This window comes from Spermophilus citellus (assembly GCF_964194105.1).
Source record: "Spermophilus citellus genome assembly, chromosome: 9".
NCBI classification, from domain to species: domain Eukaryota; kingdom Metazoa; phylum Chordata; class Mammalia; order Rodentia; family Sciuridae; genus Spermophilus; species Spermophilus citellus.
The window spans coordinates 5,193,418-5,213,233 of NC_138191.1; the positions used below are offsets into that span (position 1 = coordinate 5,193,418).

The 19,816-nt window shown below is 40.9% G+C and overlaps 1 protein-coding gene across 2 annotated transcripts in view; it reads right to left on the reverse strand.

The window, feature by feature from the left end:
* Positions 1 to 392: 392 nt before the first annotated feature.
* The window catches only part of GATAD2B (GATA zinc finger domain containing 2B), a 100,118-nt gene continuing 80,694 nt past the window's right edge, over positions 393 to 19,816 (reverse strand). The window contains exons 2-11 of one of the 2 annotated variants that reach the window (XM_081306711.1): positions 19,017 to 19,352; positions 12,677 to 12,806; positions 11,298 to 11,429; positions 10,892 to 11,020; positions 10,375 to 10,545; positions 9,557 to 9,869; positions 7,202 to 7,404; positions 5,774 to 5,884; positions 5,484 to 5,601; positions 393 to 4,653 (exon numbers count right to left, since the gene is read on the reverse strand). In XM_081306711.1, coding sequence (XP_081162837.1) covers positions 4,520 to 4,653; positions 5,484 to 5,601; positions 5,774 to 5,884; positions 7,202 to 7,404; positions 9,557 to 9,869; positions 10,375 to 10,545; positions 10,892 to 11,020; positions 11,298 to 11,429; positions 12,677 to 12,806; positions 19,017 to 19,351 — 1,776 coding nt within the window. In that variant the 5' untranslated portion in view covers position 19,352 and the 3' untranslated portion in view covers positions 393 to 4,519. Of the gene's footprint in view, positions 4,654 to 5,483; positions 5,602 to 5,773; positions 5,885 to 7,201; positions 7,405 to 9,556; positions 9,873 to 10,374; positions 10,546 to 10,891; positions 11,021 to 11,297; positions 11,430 to 12,676; positions 12,807 to 19,016; positions 19,353 to 19,816 lie in introns of both variants that reach the window. The other variant, XM_081306710.1, reaches the window with a different exon arrangement.

Here is a 19,816-nt window from a genome sequence, read left to right on the forward strand (position 1 = left end):
TTGGCAGGAGGGAAGGAAGCTCAGAATCTCAACACTGGTGGCCAGATTATTTCCTCCTTCACAGATTAAAAAAAACCAAAAAACAAAAAAACTTGAGACCCACAAAAATAACACTACCAAAGAGCACACAGCCAAGTTAGGAGACCCTAGATCTCCAGGCCATGTCACTCTTTGTACTGGTGTTTATCTTTATTTAATATTCTCCACAGTCCTGGACAAATTGTCCCAGCATTCACAGGAACCCAACCTCACCTCAATTCATAGTCTACAACTGTGCAGATAGCTGTGGCTCTCAAAAGGTGAGACCTCCTAAGGGGGTCCTTTCTTCCTACCATCCCCTGACAATTCATCTTCAAAGGTCCATTAGACTAGGTTCTTTCTTTTTGTGGGGGGGGGGGTGAGATGGGGAAATCCCTTGCATAAGAAAGCTTGACACTGAATTTTGTTATATAGGTATATTGTATATATGCTGATGCAATCAGAGGGAAAAAAAACAGTGCAAATACAATTACAATTCATAATAATACTTGGTTTCGATGCCCCCGGGGAACTGCCCCATTCCTCGGCTGCCTCCCAAACCCCAGCACTTCCCCACAGTATCAACCTAATGCTGGGGGGCAGGGAGGGTGGGCAGGTTAGGGTAGGGAGTGGGCTCTGCCAAGGCAGTGCTGGTGACCCGGAGGGACTACTCCAGGGTGGGGAGGCAAGGCACAAATTAGGGGTGGGTGGTGGGGGAGGTGGCATCTCTAAGGAGGGATGGGGTTGGAGCAGCTGCCAGTCTCAGTGTGCTGGGCCCGGCCCACTCCCCTACCCACCCTCCACAGCCCTGCCTCCCTACCCCCTCCCCTTCCCCAGAAACCCTTTTGCACGGATCATACACAAACGGGCACATTACAAAATGACATAACACAGTTTCACAATATCCATGGCTAGGGCTTTTTTTTTTTTTCTCTTTTTCAGGTTTTTTTTTTTTTCTACACAATGTACAATTCCTTTTAAATGGATCAAGAAATAGCTTATATACACGAATGAGTCCTTGTTATAACATCTCGGCAGCAAATATCATAAGCTAATGAAGATCTTGATGAGAGGGAAGGGAGCCTAGGACTGGGATGGGATAGGGTGTGTGGAGAGAAGGGTTATGCCTTCGGGAGAAATGGGGAGAAAAGGGAATGGTTGGGGAAAAGGAACAAAAGTAAAATATCAAGAAGCATCTTTACAAAGCAGTTCTACAGCTAATTCCTTTCAAAGGGAAAAGGAAAGGTAACCAAAGCAGGAAAACATTTATCTGTGTCTTTAAAAAAAAAAAAAAATGTCTACCATACATAAATCCAAAAATGTGGGGGAAATACTTATTCCAGAGATGGAGGGAGTCCAGATGCTGTGGTCAAGTGACAAAATAAAACTAACAAATAAGGACCTCTGTCCCCCAGTTTTACCCAAGTCTTACCACTAATCCACCTGTCTCAGGTTTCTAGGGAGTTAAGACACCATCCATGAATGAGTGCTTTTAGTGCCACTAGGTCTGGAGGAAGCCAGGCACAACTTGTGGGACCCTTACTCTAATAATACCTGGAAATTCAAAGGTCCAGGGTAAAGGACTACTCTGTGAACACAAGGTCTTTCCTCCCATCCTCAGGGCACAGGATTAGTGTCTACAAAGCCTAGGGATGATAGCAACACTAGACTTGGAGGGAACGAGACAATCAGATGAAAAAGCAGAGACTTGAGGAAGACAGAAGATGGGGAAAAGGAAGGTGGGGAGTGGAAGCTAATGCTTTACCATGATTAAGGAGAACTTGCCCCATCACTAATCCTTGGGAAGGGTATGAAGACGGGGTGGAGAGGGTAAGAAATCAAACCTCAGCAATTGAACAAAGGGGTCACAGAGCTATACTAGTTAATAAGCAGCGTCTATGTAATCGACCCAGAGGGGATTAAAATAGGGAAGATTCTACCCTCTCCCCTATGGTCTCAGCACCTAAGCAGACACAGGACTATGGGCTTTCCTTCCCCACCACTCCCCATCTCTACACATCTTACTTCCAAATCCCATTTAAGGTGGCCTGGCTCCCAGGGCAGGGACTCAGCTCAGGGCAGGGACAGCCCCCAGCCAGAAGGTATTGCACATTCTCTGTTCCTAACTTTTAATCTCAACTGACAAACTTGGGCACCTTGTACCTCTGAGCACCTCTGAGCTGGGGGTCAGGGAGACATAACAGAAATGGCACTTCATCATGGGGTGGGGGAGGCTGGACAGACATGCCACAAAGCAAAATGACTTGTAGGAAAAACATGAAGGGGAAAAAAAAGCTTCCAATTTTGTGGAAGAGAGAAAAGCAAAACCAAACGATTTATCCAGTGCTTTCAAAGCACAGAGGGCAAAGAAAAGATGTAAGAATATATCTTTATATATATATATATATATATATATATAATTTTAAAATAATCCCAGACCCAGTTCCATTAACCCCCCTCCCTCTCCCACCACTTACAGTCAGGGGTATGACATTCCCCAGAAAAATACTCGAAACGACCTGACACTTCCTGGTACTAGCGTCTAGCCTTCAGATCATTTCACCACTTGGGGAGCCCAGACACTGGTTGTATCTCTGCTCCTTTATTAAGTGCTCAATGAAATTTGGGGGAAGGTAGGAAAGAAAAAAAGCCAGGATGGCCCGTAGGGCCAGTATAATCACCCTCAGTGGCACTGGGGTGTGGGGAGTAGAGGCCAGAGTGGGGGACTAAGCCTGATTTCAGCTCCTTTTCCCACCCTACCCCCAAATTTTATGGGGAAGATGTGCAGTTTGTGTGTATGTGTTAATTTTAAAAGTGCCTTTTTACTTTAAAAAAATTATTTAATTTTAAAAAATAAAAACGAGGGAACTTCCTCAGGTGGCTTTCAAGGGCAAAATATTAACTCCTCACACCACTCTGCTAACAGCGTCCCTAGCGCACTCTGGCAGCTTCTGGAGCTGGAGAGGCAGGTGGGTGTTCACTACCGAGGAGGGCAGAAACCCTTCCTTTTAAGGGCCTTCCCTTACCTCAAAAAACAGCCTGGTCCATACCCCCTTCCCCCACAGTGTGGGCAAATGGGATGCTAATCTCCCTAATCCCCAGAACAGCAACATTGCACAATTCAATTCATTCTCTACATTAGTAGCACTTAAGAAAAAAACAAAAACAAAAGAGCAAAATTAATAGAATGGGGGGCAGGGGCGGGAGAAAGACAACACTTGTAGAGCAGAGGTCCAGAGTTGGTCTTGACAGTGAGCTGTTTGGCATCAAGCAGCTGGTTCTGCAGTCTGTGTAGCACAGTCAGGGCAGGACTCCAGGCTGATTAGGGCCCTTTCTCTTACCTCCCTGCACTTAGAGGGTGAAGGACAGACAAATGTATGACTCTCAACTGCTAGGAGAGAAATCTCTTCCTCTATTTTCAACTTTTGTCACTTGACTCATTCATACTCATATAACTTCTAGGATACCAGCAAAAAACAGCCTGGGAACAACCAGGGGCTGTGGTTAGCGGGGGAAGATTAGGATTTTTAAAAAGGGAGTGAGAGTGGGGTGGAGGGACAATTTTACAAAGGAAATTAGATGAAGCTATTTTGGGCTAGTTGGCTTGGAACAGACTTCCATACCCCTGGGGTCAGGAGACCAACTGTATTCCTCCAGCATCCAGAGGCCAGGACCTGGTCTCAGTCCTCCTTGGCTTATCATTATGCTAACTATCATACTTCTTTCTTCTCCTTTCCTAAGTAAATTCCAGGGTAGTTGTTTTAAAGCGTCTCCTTGCAGGTTCTTTCCTTTCTTTCTTAGAGCCAAACAACAATACTAAAACACTGTCTCCTAAATTGCCCATCCCCAAAACACCCACAGCTAGGGTGTTAATCCTCCTTGCTTGATGCCACTCACCCCACAACTCAGGTTAAGTGCATTCAAAATCTTTGCCCCCAATACTCCCAGTCACGTCCTACTTGGCAGCTGAGGATCCTACTGCAATCTGCAATGCTCCTATCATTGAACTGAATGTCATTGTGTTTATTAAAAAAAAAAAAAAAAAAAAAAAGGAGGGAGGAAGGAAGAAAGAGAGGGAGGAAGGAAAAAGACTGGGGGGGAGAAAGGTTTAACCGTCCACTGAACAAAGGGAGGACACACAGTATAATTAAAAATGATAATAATTGTAGCATAAAACAAACTTTAGAAACACACGTCAGAGGGCTTAAATTCTCCCCAGGACCTCCTTCTGACCTCTATCAGAGGCAAAGATCCACCTCACTGTTAAAAGAAAATCAAAGAGAAGATAGAGCGGCAGGAGAACAGATCGCAGCAGTGAATAAAGGGGAGGTGGCAGGGCAGGGCGTGTGTTTTCTTGTTGATTTCTATTTTTTGTCTTCTGTTTTTCAGTTTTGCTTTCCGTGTATGGTAGGCACCAGTACAGGCACTGCATGCGACGGAAGTTGGGGGTAGAGGAAAGGGTAAAAGATTCAAGGTTGGGGTAGTACAAGTGGAACAGGCGTTATTTCTGTCCACTGATGGACTGCGATATAGACCGGGGAGGGATCATGTCTAAAAGGTATTCACGCTGTCGGTCTGCCAAACTGGGGGCTTTGTGTCCTCCAATGCCAGTGTTCAAATATGCAATGTTGACACCTAGACCCAGGAGAGAAAAATGGAAAGGTATTAAAAGAGGAAATGACACTGCCTTCAGTACTATACCTTGGGGCTGCAGATCTGGAGATGGGGAGGGAACACCAGAATTTAACTACATCTATCTATGCTTGACTAGCTTTATTTCTTTTCTTTCTTTTTGAATATTTTTTTTAGTTGTAGATGAACACAATACCTTTATTTATTTATTTATTTATTTATTTATTTATTTATTTATTTATTTATTTATATGCAGCGCTAAGGATTGAACCCAGTGCCTCACACATGCTAGGCAAGTGCTCTACCACTGAGCTAGAGCCCCATCCCCTAGCTTTATTTCAATAGCAACTACCCTCTTATTCCAAAGCTTTAGGGAAAGAGATCTTCCTGAAATTTTAATTCTACTAGGAATAATGAACACATTCCTGATGACAGAGAACAGATCGATAAAACAGCGGTGAGAGAAAAATTATAAAGAGATGGAATCACTGAATCTGCTCTGATTTGGGGGCCAATGATTGTGAAGAAGCAACACTGGATCAGTTAAACAGGTTAGTTGGCCCAACTGTCTTAGCTAAGAGAAATCGATAACCACTTGCTCACTGAAGGCACATTAGATATTAAAATTTATAATGTTAGGGACTGTCGATTTCAGCACCAAAACTGTAGTGTACCATGGCTGGAACATAATATAAATTTAGCAAACATCTGCTAAATAACAAAACAGTGAGGAGGTATACCCTAAGGAAAAAAGGCAAAGGAAGGAACAATTCACCTAACAGGGCTACTAGAATTGTGGCCCCTAGGAATGTTCTCAGAGCAGCCCCTCTTACCTGGCATACCAAGGAGGCCACCTGGCACAGACAACTGGGGAGCCTGTGCAAAGTTTGAAAGCATGGAGCGGGCAGATGTGGGAATGCCACGCTGGAGGCTGCTCTGGGGCTGTGGAGCCTGCAACAACGAGGAGACAGTTAGTATAACCTTGTCTCAGTGGAAAGTTAAGTAGGAGGCAAAGATCTAGGAATAGAGACAAACAGTATGGTTTTCCTCAGAAAAAAGGACCAACGGGGATAAATGGCTGACAAACCCTGAGAGAAATCAGGATCAGGGGAAAGTTCCTCACCTGCCTAAGTGTATGATGTCTCATGATGGTCTCTTGTTTACTGACACTGGACACAGCTGGAGCCGTAGTAGGGGAAAGGGCTGCCTGCTGCTGTAATCGCTGTTCGATCTCCTGTTGGGAGTCATCAGACCAAGTCATCAGATCAAGCACCCAGTTTCCTAATCAGAACCTGAAGGAAGGTCTTATCGGTAATGTTTACAGTCAGATGAGGGAGATGGAAAAAGAAAAAGAGTTTGATGGGGTGGCTACTTTGAGATCTCTGGTGACACGCGACCTACATGTCTCACTTATTGAGGGAGGCCTCTCCCCAGGAAAGCTGGATTTCTGAGGGTAACTGGAGGAAGCTGGGTGGTGGCCATGGGCTGACTAATGTAGTTAAGTCTGATGAATTGCTGAGGTTTTATTTTTTAATTCCTGTCTATTTTCCAGAAGGTCCATGATGTTACCCAGACAAAGGACTCTGATGGGTGCTGGAGTGGGACGAGACAGTGAAAAGGATCTAAACTTCCCAACTTTCCTTTCCCAAAATATTCTTATTCTATAACTTCGACAGGAGATGATCATATATTCTAACACCACTACTCTTCACTGGGCTTCTTCATAATCTTTTCTTTCCTTTGTCATTTCTTTGTCAAGTATAGACCACAGATAATTAATTCTCTGACAGAGTGTTCTAGTACAAATATAAATCCCTCCCACCAAAATCCCTCCCTTTTTTGGTAGAGGGGATTGAACCCAGGGGTGCTTAACCACTCATCCACATCCCCCAGCCCTTTTAATTCTGAGACAGGGTCTCTTTAAGATGCTTAGGGCCTCATTAAGTTGCTGAGGTTGACCTTGAATTTGAAATCCACCTTCCTCAGCCACCCAAGTTATTATTAGGCATGTACTACCATGCCTGGCTAAAACCTGTTTGAGGAGAAAATGAATTTGAGAATACAGAAACTTCTTTAGTGTTATGGAAAAATCAAGACTCTCTTTTTGCAGGGGGACCAGGGATTGAACTCAGGGGTACTCAACCACTGAGCCACATCCCCAGCCCTAATTTGTATTTTATTTAGAGACAGGGTCTCACTGAGTGCTTAGCACCTCACTGTTGCGGAGGCTGGCTTTGAACCTAGGATCCTCCTGCCTCAGCCTCCTGAGCTGCTGGGATTACAGGTGTGTGCCACCATGCTCTCTCAAGCCTTCTGTTTCTTTCTCTTAACTTCAGCCATATGTTACTGCCCTTACCCAATTAGAAATAGTCAAATGGAAATGCGAAAGACAGAATGATAAAGAGGGGAGAATAAAAAGAAATTTAGGTCTCCAGGTCCAGAGGTCTGTGGGGATCACTTGGGTAATGGATAATTCCCCAATCTAGAAGCAACAACCCTTTGGGAAAAACAAACCTACAGGCGGTTGGTGAGTAGAAATCAGAATTCTTACCTGTTCCTGCTGTAGGGCTTTAACAAAAGCATTTTTCAGCCGGTTGGTGTGTTCAGCTTTTAGAGCCTTCTTCTGGTTGGAGGTCATACACTGTTCACACAGAATCTTACCATTCTTTTCTTGCTTCCAGTGAGGGGTGAAATCTGTGCGGCACTGGGCACATACAAAGGGTTCGACCCGCAGAAGTGAGGCACAGCTTTTGCCTAGATGTCAACAAAAATAATAATCAGTGGTTTCCTATTTCCTATCTCCTCTGTTTCTCTTCATCAAATAGATCTTTTCCAGTTGTTTTTCTGCTGAATTAAAGATGTGTCCATCTACAACTAAAAAAAGTTTTTATTTTATAAAAAATACAATTTAGAAAAACTTATTTCACTTAACTGTAACACCACTTTATAAGGAGTTTAGACAGTACCACCCTTGTTTACAAACAAGGAAACTAAGGCTAAGAAACACAGCTCCCTTAATTGACAGAGCTGGGATAAGAATCATGTTTTCTGATTTCCATTGAGAAGAAAATGCAGTGTCAATTCAGAATCTAAGTACTCCATCTAACTCAACAAGTACTGGGGATCGACTTAGGGCCTTGCACCTGCACAAGCACTCTACCACTGAGCTTCAACTTCAGCCCTTTTTTAAAATTTTAGTTTGAAACAGGGTCTTGCTAAGCCGAGGCTGGCCTCAAACTTACAATCCTCCTACCTTAGCCGCCCTAGTAGCTGAGTTTATAGGCTTGTGCTACCCAAGCCTGGTTTAACCAATACTTCTTGCTTCTTAGCATCTCCTTACTTCATAGTGTACTTGTTCCTGTTTTATATACATTTACAATTTTGAGTTATCAATGTGCATTGGTCACTTCATGATCTGTTTAGAGCCAATACTGAGTCCTCTAGGTACATTCCACCATTCCAAGGTGTCCCCATAAATACATGTTTGGAAATTTAAGCTTAATAACTTGTTATTAGCCACACTAATATAAGTTCTACTCATCACATTGTGCATGTGTCATGATATGATATTAGTAGGCTGTTCAGTACTGCCTTATAGTTTTATGTGGTCATATTTGGTTATTCACATCAGTGTGTATATTTCCTCAACTATAAGCATTCAAAAGGCAGGAACCAAATAATTCAGCACAGGGCTAAGGATGTAGCTCAGCTGGCAAAGTGCTTGTCTAGCAATACACAAGCCTTGGGTTCAATCCTCAGCACCACAAAAACAAAAACGAATGACCATTTGACCCAGTCATACCACTCCTAGGTTTATAGCCAAAGGACTTAAAATCAGCATATTTCAGTAACACAGCCATATCAATGTTTATAGCAGCTCAATTCACAATAGCTAAACCATGGAACCAAACTAGGTACCCTTCAACAGATGAATGGATAAAGAAACTAGTATATATATACACAATGGAATATTACTCAGCCTTAAAGAAAAATAAGTCATGGCATTTATCAGTAAATGGATGGAACTGGAGAATATTATGCTAAGCAAAATAAGCCAATCCCAAAGAACCAAAGGCCAATGTTTTCTCTAATATGTAAATGCTAATTCAAAACAGGGGGTGAGGGAGAAGAGAGGTATTTTAGACTAGACAGAGGGTAGTGAAGGGAGGTGAAGGGGTGTGGGGAATGACAGAACGAATCTGACATTATACCCTATATGCATATATGATTACAAGACCTGTGTAACTCTACATCACGTACAACCAGAAGAATAAGAAGTTATACTCCATTTATGTCTGATGTATCAAAATGCATTCTACTGTCATGCATAACTAATTAGAACAACAATAAAAATAAATAAAACAACAACAAAAATCAGCACAAAGCCACACTAACAGAAGTTCTATTCATCACTTTGTGCATGTGTCATGTGAGGTATCTTTTATTTTTGATATGTGGTGCTGAGGACTAAACTGATGGCCTCAGGCACTGCTCAGCACTGCTGAGCTATACCCCTGTCCAGCTAGGCACCATTTCAAGATCTAAATAATACACTGAAAAAATATAAAAGATATATAAATGGGCTGGGGTTGTGGCTCAGTGGTAGAGTACTTGCCTAGCATGTGTGAGGCACTGGGTTTGATTCTCAGCATCACATATAAATAGATAAGTAAATAAAGGTCACCCAAAAAAAAAAAAAAAGGATATATAAAATACAAACACACTACATGCACACAAAGTTCTCTGGATACTGTTTCCAAACAATCTATAAGCGATGGCAGGTGGTTTGGCAATAGTAAGGAAAGATTATTTAACATTACACAGTACTATGTGATACTCTGCCTATGCCAATCAGGCCTGGCAACCTCTTGCTTAGATAGAGACTGACCCGAGGAAACAGTCTTACCTTGGCTGTCAATGACACTCTGTACGACTTCTTCCAAGCCTACCATGTAGATGAACTCACTATTGGCTGCACTAGGCAGGAAGTGAAGCAAGGGAGCAGGAGGTTTTGGAGGTGGGATCTCCAGGAGTGTCTTTTCCAGCTGTTTGCGAAGGGCCAATTTGGCTGCAGCCTGTGAGTTGGCAGCATCGGTCATGGCGCTGGGGCTAGGAAGTGGTGAGGACACTCTGTTCACGGTTCCTGGCTGGATATGGGAGGCAAGGTTCATATAGATGGCAGAGGATGTTGTGCGCTGACAGGGAACAGAAGAACTTGACTGCTGAAACAGATTGAGATGATGTATCAGTGATGGTTGGTATGTGGGAGACCAATTCTTGCTTTTTATCAAAGGATAATATCTGATCCTTGTCTGGACTGCTTCATTTCCTCAAAATACAAAGTATTCAACTTATTCATTGAAAGAGAACTCTGGCATATAGGAAAAAAGGATGATGATGTTTATGAGCTAAACTGACAAAAGAGGAAAAAATGGGATTCTGTCATGCATCCTTGTGCTTTTTATTACCTAGATCCATTTCTTTCTCTTAAGCAGATTTTTCACTAATTCAGCTCTGCTATATAAGCTATCTTTTTTTCTCCACTACTATTTTCATAACTCCTCAAAGCTTCCACTTTGGGGAATGAATTCTATTCAAGCTCCACCTAAATCAACCTTGTTGTCCTAGTTTCTCTATGTACAAAAACTAAAAACCTTTGGCCCATTCAATAAGAAAAGCAAATAAAAAATTTCTGTTTCCACATTAGGTAGGGCTCTTTCTTACCGGTTGATAATTGATGGCGGGATTCATATTGGGTGTTGTGGTACGTACAAGGCCAGGCTTAGGCGGCCCCCGTTGACCCTGTAGCTGGGCTGGATTTGGTGCAATAACACGTTGAGACATCAACATGTGTGGAAGGGTGGTATTGGTTGCTGAACGGATGACACTATGACCCTAAAGGGGAAGATGAGGAAAAGAACCAGTCACAGGTAGTATAATGCTCCATAAAATGCAAACAGGAAAATACAGTCTATAATTCAAAACTGAATAAAACCATTGGAACGTAAGACAGACTTGATAATTTCATCTAAGGCTCTATAGGATAAATTTATCAACTCTCTAAATGCTCATTAGTGGCTAGAAAGTCCTTGGCTGTTTGGTATAAACTAATTCTATATGGCTGGACAGTTAGAAAAAGTATGAACCCTCTCTAGAGAAGTTAGAGATTCTCTAGAGAAGAAAAAACAGAAGAGGATAGGCAGGGCACTCCAACACTAAGATCCTACTATGTGTCGCATACCTGTAATGTTCTCAAATTTTGAGGTTCCCCTTGTGCTCCAGGCCGGGAGGGAAGCTTGGATAAGCCCTGCTGTCCCACATGTGCAGGAGATGGCTGAACAATAGATGCTGCATTTTGTACAACTGGAGTCTGGGAGAATGAAGAGAAAATAAGACTGCAGAAAAGGACAATAATAAAAAATTGACTTTGGTGCATTTTTTAGACTTTTAAATTTCCTTTTCAGTACAAAGCTCCTGTTGACCAGGAGGAAAAACAGAATTCACACACACACTACTCCTAGAGACTAAAACCTGTGGAACCAGAGGATAATGAGCCACAAAGTTAAATCTATCAGGGGTAGGTAGTCTACTCTCAAACCAGTTTTTCTTCTTCTTTCCCCTAGTCCTTTATTTCTAGGGCACATTACCTTTTGGACTACATTCTCTTTCTGTAGCTGACTCTGTCTCAGTTTCTTTAACAGCACCAGTCGGGCTTCTTCCAATCGTAGCTCATCCCTCAGCTGCTTGATGAGCTGTTGCCGTTCCTCAATGCCTTTCCCCTAAATAAACATGGAGACTGTTAGAGTAGCAGGTACCCAGAATCCTTTTCTGCAAGAGATAATTGTACTTCTCAGGTCTGAAACTTTCATCTTCTGAAAGAAGCAAATGTAGTAATGGGGTTGTTATCTTTGTATCCCTAGATCCCTAGGGAATGCATAATTCCTGGCATTCAGTATGTACTCAAAAAAAATGTTTATAGATTGAAAGGACAGACCATGTGTAAATGCTAATCAGTCAGATTCCTGGCAAAATAGAAAGACCAAAGGGAGACCCCATTTTCTTTTTTTTTTTTTTAAAGAGAGAGTGAGAGAGGAGAGAGAGGGGGGAGAGAGAGAGAGAGAGAGAGAGAGAGAGAGAGAGAGATAGAATTTTAATATTTATTTTTTAGTTATCGGCGGACACAACATCTTTGTTTGTACGTGGTGCTGAGAATCGAACCCGGGCCACACACATGCCAGGCGAGCGCGCTACCACTTGAGCCACATCCCCAGCCCCCATTTTCTTTTTTTTAAAAAAATATTTATTATTTTTAGTTTTCGGCAGACACAACATCTTTGTTTGTATGTGGTGCTGAGGATCGAACCCGGGCCGCACGCATGCCAGGTGAGCGCACTACCACTTGAGCCACATCCCCAGCCCGAGACCCTGTTTTCTTTCAACATGCTTTCTAAAATCTAAAAGCCACATTTCTCTAAGAAGCTCTTCATATTCTGAGATTCTAGATAAAGTATAAAGTGTATTCCCTTCTAGCCCAGTGTTTATGTGACTTGAATTGTAAGGTTTTGTTTTCATTTTCCAAAAATGAATCCTACTGAGTATAATGGCTTATATATACATGCTTTTTCAAACTATCTTCTCCACTTGATTATAACAGTTCTCTCTTAAAGGGCATACCCCTGAAGTTCAGTATCATCTCAAAGAGTTTCCATCAATACGTAGTTATTTAGATTCAAAAAATAAACAGTGAAAAACAAAAGTAGGGCCAGGAGTGATGGCACATGCCTGTGATCCCAGCTACGCAGGAGGCTGAAGCAGGGAGATCACAAATCTGAGGCCAGCCTTGGCAATTTAGCAAGCCCTGTCTCTAAATAAAAATGAATAAGTAAAGAAGGGTTGGGGATGTATGTCAGTGGAACAGTACACTCCTAGGTTCAATCCCTAGTACCACAAACAAACAAAAAGAGAACTAGGACTCTTACGGAATTAAAGAGAATAGAAGGAGCTGGAAATAAATCTTTCCTTTTACCTTAAACATCTCCAGGTTTGCTGCTTTGAGTCTTTCTTCCATTCGGGAGCTGGAACGAGGACTGGAAGCCTCATTGTCAGACAAAACAATGATATCTGGAGAGGGAGTTAGCCTTCCTCGGTCTGGCTCACTAGACAAGAAAAGGAAAAATTACAGCATTTTCAACATTTAAGGTTTAATAAAAAAGTTAACAGAATTTTTTTTTTTTTCCTACACTGAACAAAAAAAATCCAAGAGAATCCAAGGTCTGGGACACTGAACTCCTAGGATACCAAAATGTGATGGCAAAAGGGGCTAGGGTTGTAGTTCAGTGCAAGAGCACGTGCCTGGCATGTGTGAGGCAATGGGTTTGATTCTTGGCACCACATATAAATAAATAAAATTAAGGTCCATCAACAACTAAAAAACATTTAAAACAATAACAACAACAACAAAAATCTTAGCAAGGCATTTTCCTCATCTAAATTCCTCATAGAAGGGGCTGGGGCTGTGGTGTATTTGCCAGGCATGTGTGAGGCGCTGGCTTTGATTCTCAGCACCGTGTATGAATAAATAAAAAATAAAGGTCTATCAACAACTACAAAAATTTATTTTAAAAAATTCCTTATAGAGGATTCAGGCACAAAGATACAAGGAATTAGGTATAAGAGATAAATGTTTTTGTCACAGATTTTAATTTTAATCTAATTCTCCTTTGGGCTATTGTGAGTTACAGGGAGGCTCAAAATGGAAACAGTCCTACAGGGAAGACAGTGGAAAGATGTTAGAGCCTAGCCATCTATTATGGGTACGGATGATAGCTGATAAGGAAGCAGCTCATTATATCAACAACAACATGGTCCTGGCTAACCTAGGGCTTACAGGAAAGGAGGATATGTGAAAACTCCAACGACCGTCTATCCCGTTAAGAGGAGATACTGAAGAGTAGGCAAAAGGTGTTGTTCGTGGCTTGAGAATATGAACACTGCCGATTATAAAGTCTATAATCTTCTGGGAAAGGACTGACCCTCCAGAAGTAAATACACATCGACTTTCTAGAGTATCACGTATCACTCTCCCCCAGAAAGAAACTGACCAGAAATTACTTTGACATCTAAATCTTTCACATTGGCTCATATTCCTAACCCTATTTCTTTCTTTCTTTTTTTTTTTTTTTTTAATATTTTTTAGTTGTAGTTGACACAATACCTTTATTTTATTTATATGTGGTGCTGAGGATGGAACCCAGGGCCTCACACATGCCAGGTGAGCGCTCTACTGCTGAGCCACAACCCCAGCCCCTAATCTTATTTCTTAGACAAGCTGGAGTTAGCCTTTTTTCTGTAAAGTAATGAATAATGGCACTTAGTGCTCAACATCTAGCTAATACAAGAATCCTGGAAACTCTTGATTGCCTTAGATCCAAATTATTGACTATATCTTCTAACTCTCTTCTCATTTCCAAGATCAATTCCCAGACTTTACTTTTTGAGACTGTCCTGGGAGCACATAGGTTTATAGCAAATTTTAAAATCTGTTCTAATTAGTTATACATGACAGTAGAATGCATTTTGACACACCAGACATAAATGGAGTATAATTCTTATTCTTCTGGTTGTACACAATATAGAGTGACACAGGTCATGTAATCATATATGCACATAGGGTATAATGTCAGATTCATTCTACTATCATTCCTACCCCTATACCCCCCCTTCTCTCTTCACTCCCCCCTGTCTAGCCCAAACTACCTCTATTCTACACACCCCCACCCCATTGTGAATTAGCATCTGCGTATCAGAGAAAACATTTGGTTCTTTGGGATTGGCTTATTTTACACTTAGTATAATATTCTACAGTTCCATCATTTCTCTGTGATTTCTCTTGTCTCAATTACTTTTGGGATATGGAAGCGGTGTTTTCTGTATTGCTGGGATTGAACTGAGGGCCCTTTTCAAGGAAGGTAAGTGCTTTGCCACTGAGCTATGCTCCCAGCCCGTGGAAGTCTTCTGAACAAAGCATATCTGATAGAATGAGCATTTAATTTCTCAATAGGATACATCTGAGTTATTAAAGTCAACCAAGTTTAGATGAGGAAAGAGAACAGGAGGACAGAGTGAGAATAACTATCTTGTGAACTATTAAGCCTGGATTGCTTTCAACTACAAGCTGAGAATGCAGAGTTACAGAGAAAGAAGCCACTAGAGGGAGAAAAGAGCTTTTCATTTTCTAATCCCAAATTCTTGGAGTAATGGTCAGTCCTAAATAAAGTGCTCAAATTCTTTTCTTTGTGTGATTTACTTATCATTTCTATTTTGGAACCATGGATTGAACCTGGGTGTGCTCTACCACTAAGCTGCAACCCCAACCATTTTTTAATTTTTTTTGAGACAGCCACCTAAGTTGTTCAGGCTGGCCATGAATTTATAATCCTCCTGCCTCAGCCTCCAGAGTTGCTGGAATTACAGGGATGTGCCAAGGCATATCATTACTTATCGTTTCTATATTCCTTCCTACCCTTACCCCTAAGATTAAAATGGGTGAATTTTGAGTAATGGAAGAATTCCCATTCTCTCCTTGATTTGCCATCACCAGTAAGTAGCCTCTCCCCCCAAACCCGGTTTCTCTATATTGGCAGATATCCTCAAACTTCTGAGCTCAAACAATCCTCCTGCCCCAGCATCTCAAATAGCTGGGATTGGAGGTGCATACCATTCAATTCAGAAGACTTAAAAAACCGTGGCCCTAAATCAAGTGTAGTATCACACACGTGTAATCCCAGCTACTTGGGAGACTAAGCCAGGAGGATCCAAGTTCAAGACCAGTATGGGCAACTTAGTGAGACCTTGTCTTAAACTAAACATAAAAATTCTGGTTCTGGCTAGACACAGACATTACAGAAAACTGTTTCTAAGAGTAAAACGATTTTCTTTGGATACAGGATGTAGATCAGTGGTATAGTGCTTGTCTAGCACACGTATGAGGGCTTTGCTTTGATCCCTAAGCACTGCAAAAAATAAAAAAAATCAATATTCCTTGTTCAAATTAATGTTAACGACTACTGACGAGACTGTTCATTCCCAAGAAAGGCAGAGACATTCCTGGACGGAGATTTTGAAATTGTATGACATTATCAGAAAGTTACATCTGAGAGCCACCCAAAATGAAATTTATTCCCAGATACAATCAAACTCACATTAGATAATACAGACAAGGCAAAGCCCAAGTCAGGTCTTGTTCCTCAATTTTTAAAAAGTTTCACCTGTAATTCTAAACACATTTCTTAAACATTCCAGAGAAAAAAATTACTTTGTTCCTTTCCCAAATGTATCTATGATTTATAATATTTGTTTTTTATAGTGTTGGGAATTATACTCAGCACCTTATGCATGCATCCCCAGTCCTATTTGGGTTTCTTAAGGATGAAATCTTCCCTATTAGTGAGAGATTATTCAAAGTCCAAGTTGCTAATGAACATCACTTATGACTCAGAAGCTATAAAGCTCCTAATTCTTACCCCCATAGTAAAACCAACTAAAAAGAAAGAGAACTGTTGTTTCTCTAGCATTCCAAAATATGTATAGTACTGGTTTCACAAATATTTATAGATATAAATATAGATACCTATAAATCCACAGATATTATAACTTGTCCAACTAATGGCAAAATAATATATGCAGGCAGTTATGACATAACTCTCATGTTAAAAATTTCTCCTTCCTGGACTGGGGATGTGGCTCAAGCGGTAGCGCGCTTGCCTGGCATGCGTGCGGCCCGGGTTCGATCCTCAGCACCACATACCAACAAAGATGTTGTGTCCGCCAAGAACTAAAAAATAAATATTAAAAAAAAAAAAAATTCTCTCTCTCCCCTCTCTCTTTAAAAAAAGAAAAAAAAATTTCTCCTTCCTTCTGCTTTCAATTTATTTCTTCCTTTTATCCCATAGTTGTTCTTCCTGGGAATTGATTAATTTTGTTCATTTTTATAGAACAGCTTGGAGCCCATGGAAATAGCTGTCCATATACCTGGAATCCCCAGCTTTTAAAGGATTATGTTTCAAAAGTTCATCATTGGAAAAGAAAATTAATACAATGGTTGGGTTTTCAAGAACAGTTCAATTTTCTTTCTTTTAGATGCTCTATTATTGGGCTACATCCTCAACCCCCAAGTCTTGACTTTTTAACATATAATGTATATATAATACAGTTTAATTCCAACAGCCCTAATATTTTACCAAAATCTGTCTATGAAAATGCACTTAAGGGTTTCAGTTTCACATGTGAGGAATCTACCTAGCATTTTGCCTCTTCTTCTTCCCCAATGAAGTGGATTTTAGCCACTTATTCCAGAAGAGTAAGGATGATTAAGGGCAAGTGAGTTGTTCAGTTATATGATCTCACTCACCCAATTCCTTTTGTTCCAAAGAGCTAAAGATTAATCTACTTAACATAATATTCCACTGATACTACCTATAAGTTCCAAGGACTTTTCTCCTATTCCAGAACCATTAGGGAGTTTATCTGAGGTTTACAAAGGGTTTTTAATACTATTACCAAGAATAATGTTCCCTTATGTGATGTGGTTTAAAATACAGTCCTGGGACAAGACTTACAAGTAAACATTAAAAAGCAAAGAAACACATCTAAGGTTATAACCAGTCCTTTCTTCTTCCATCTCATTAGTCCACCTTCTTAAAAATCTTGCTTTGCATCAGTCTACGACAAAGTCAGCAAGACCTTTTGGAGGGCAAGTCAACATTGAAGAAGAATTCTCATGTCTATTAGCTGTTTCCAAACTTTTTTCTTTCTTCTTGCTCCTGGGGACTGAATCCAAGGATACTTTACCACTGAGCTACATTCCCAGTCCTCTTTATTTATTATTTTAATTTGGGGGAGGGTGTAACTGGGGATTGAACCCAGGAATGCTTTACCACTGAGTCACATCCCCAACCCAGTTTATTTTAAGGCAGGATCACGCTGAGGCTGAACTTTAACTTGAAATCTTTCTGCCTCAGATGCCTGAGTTACCAGGATTACAGGGATATACCACTGTACCTGGCTCTGCACTAAAAATACTGAGTGTAATTTATTAAAACAAGTTGAACTGAAGCCGGGCATGGTGGCGCACGCCTGTAATCCTAGCAGTTCAGGAGGCTGAGACAGGAGAATTGAAAGTTCAAGGCCAGTCTCAGCAAAAGCAAGGTGCTAAGCAATTCTGTGAGACCCTGTCTCTAAATAATATATATATATAAAAAAAAATAGTTCTGGGCATGTGGCTCAGTGGCTGGGTGCCCCCGAGTTCAATCTCGGGTACCCCCCAAAATAGTTGGACTCAGAAAATCAAAGGTTCAATGTTTTCTCTCATATATGGAAGCTAGAGCAAAGTGAGGGGGAGGAGAGGGGTCAATCTTATGAGAATAGAGTAGGAGGAAAATGAGGGAGAGGGTGGCAGGACAAGACAGAAAAGGCAATGCACAATGAGTTTGACAAAATTATGCTCTGTATATGTATAAATATACTATGAGGAATCTCACTTTTATGTACATCTACGAAGCACCAATTTAAATAATGTACTAATAAAAGCATTAAAAAAAAAAAACACCCTAAATATTCTTAAAACTAGGGTTGCCAGCATAAGGCCCTGGGTTCAATCCCCAGCACCAAAACCAAAACCAAAAACAAAAACTAGGGTTGCCTACTCTGTGATCCACTGTCCAGGCTGATTCAACACTCAGCCAGCTCCAGGTAACTTCCCTTAACATGTGCTCTAGTGTCAAGTAATCAACCTTGACAAACACCAAGAAAAAAGGTCTGTAAAAGTGTGTGTGTAACAAAGCTAAAGTGAGAATATGAGTATGTGTGTTTAAAGGAATGTATATGCATAGGCATATTTAGAAAATGGGAAAAGTGGCACAAAGCAAGAATGTAGAAACTTACCACATGAAGATTTTCTGACATAAGAAAAGCCAGGACCATGCTTTTTGATGTAACAAAAGCTGAGACTCCAAAATAAAAAGATCCTAAAACTTCTGGAATGATCTGAAGGAAAGACTGCTTTTTTCTTTCTTATACTGCCATAAACTTAGAATGAAGGTGTATATTAATTGGGCTATCAACTCTCTAGTGCTCCCTTTCATCCAGAAATGACCATTTTAAAGGTAAGAACTATGATCATCTCAGCATGGTATAAGTAAATTTGAGATACCTAGGTTCATTTACAAAAAAAAGGAGGAATTCTGGTAAGATATATCTTCTTTTAAGAGTTGTGGGATGAAAAACACCCTCATTTGAATTCATTCTGTTTTCACAGGCTTAGTTTATGAGAATACCCTATCTCTGGAGGCTGCTAAACTGAGCCATACCTCCGTCTAGCACTCATATCCACAGGCTCATCATTGATGTTTTCTTTGCCTGGCCTTCCAGCAGTCCTGTTGTCTCCATGAGGCCTGAGGTTCCCATTGAGTTTTTCTTCATAACCCTTGACACCACTGCCATCCTGTTTGGTGGGTAACTCATGTGGCACCTCAAGATTTGCCAAATCCTTCCTTTTGAGCAGTGCCAACATTTTCAGACGTTCCATGGCCTCATGCCCCTCCATTTTCAGTCGTTTTGCCAGGACATCATCTCGCTCATCTGCTGGGTCCAAGCTTCGCTTCAAAAGATTCAGTCGAAGAGCATCTTCTGTCATTCTATCCATTCTATGGAAAGAAAAACACAAGTGAGATCAGAATAAAGTCCTTTAAACAGTCCATAAGGGAAGAGATTGGAGTGGTAAAATTATTAAGAAGAATCTTTTTTCTTTTTTCTTTGGTGGTGCTGGGGATCAAACTCATGGCCTCACAGAGGCTACGCAAGAGCTCTATCTCTGAGCTACACTCCTAGCCACCATTCCTAAAATGTACATATATGTGTAAATTCAAAAGTTAACTGAGCTAGTTTCCCACACTATACTGTCTTGTAACATCTATATTACCACTGAGTCACAACCCCAGCCCTAATTTTGATGAAGTCCAATTTGTTTCTTTGCCTGTGTCATTGGTATATATCTAAGAAATCATTGTCTAACTTGAGGTTACAAAGATTCTCTTTTCATTTTAAGAATTTTATAGTTTTAGTCCTTACATTTAGGTATTTACCCCACTTTTACTTAATTTTTGAATGT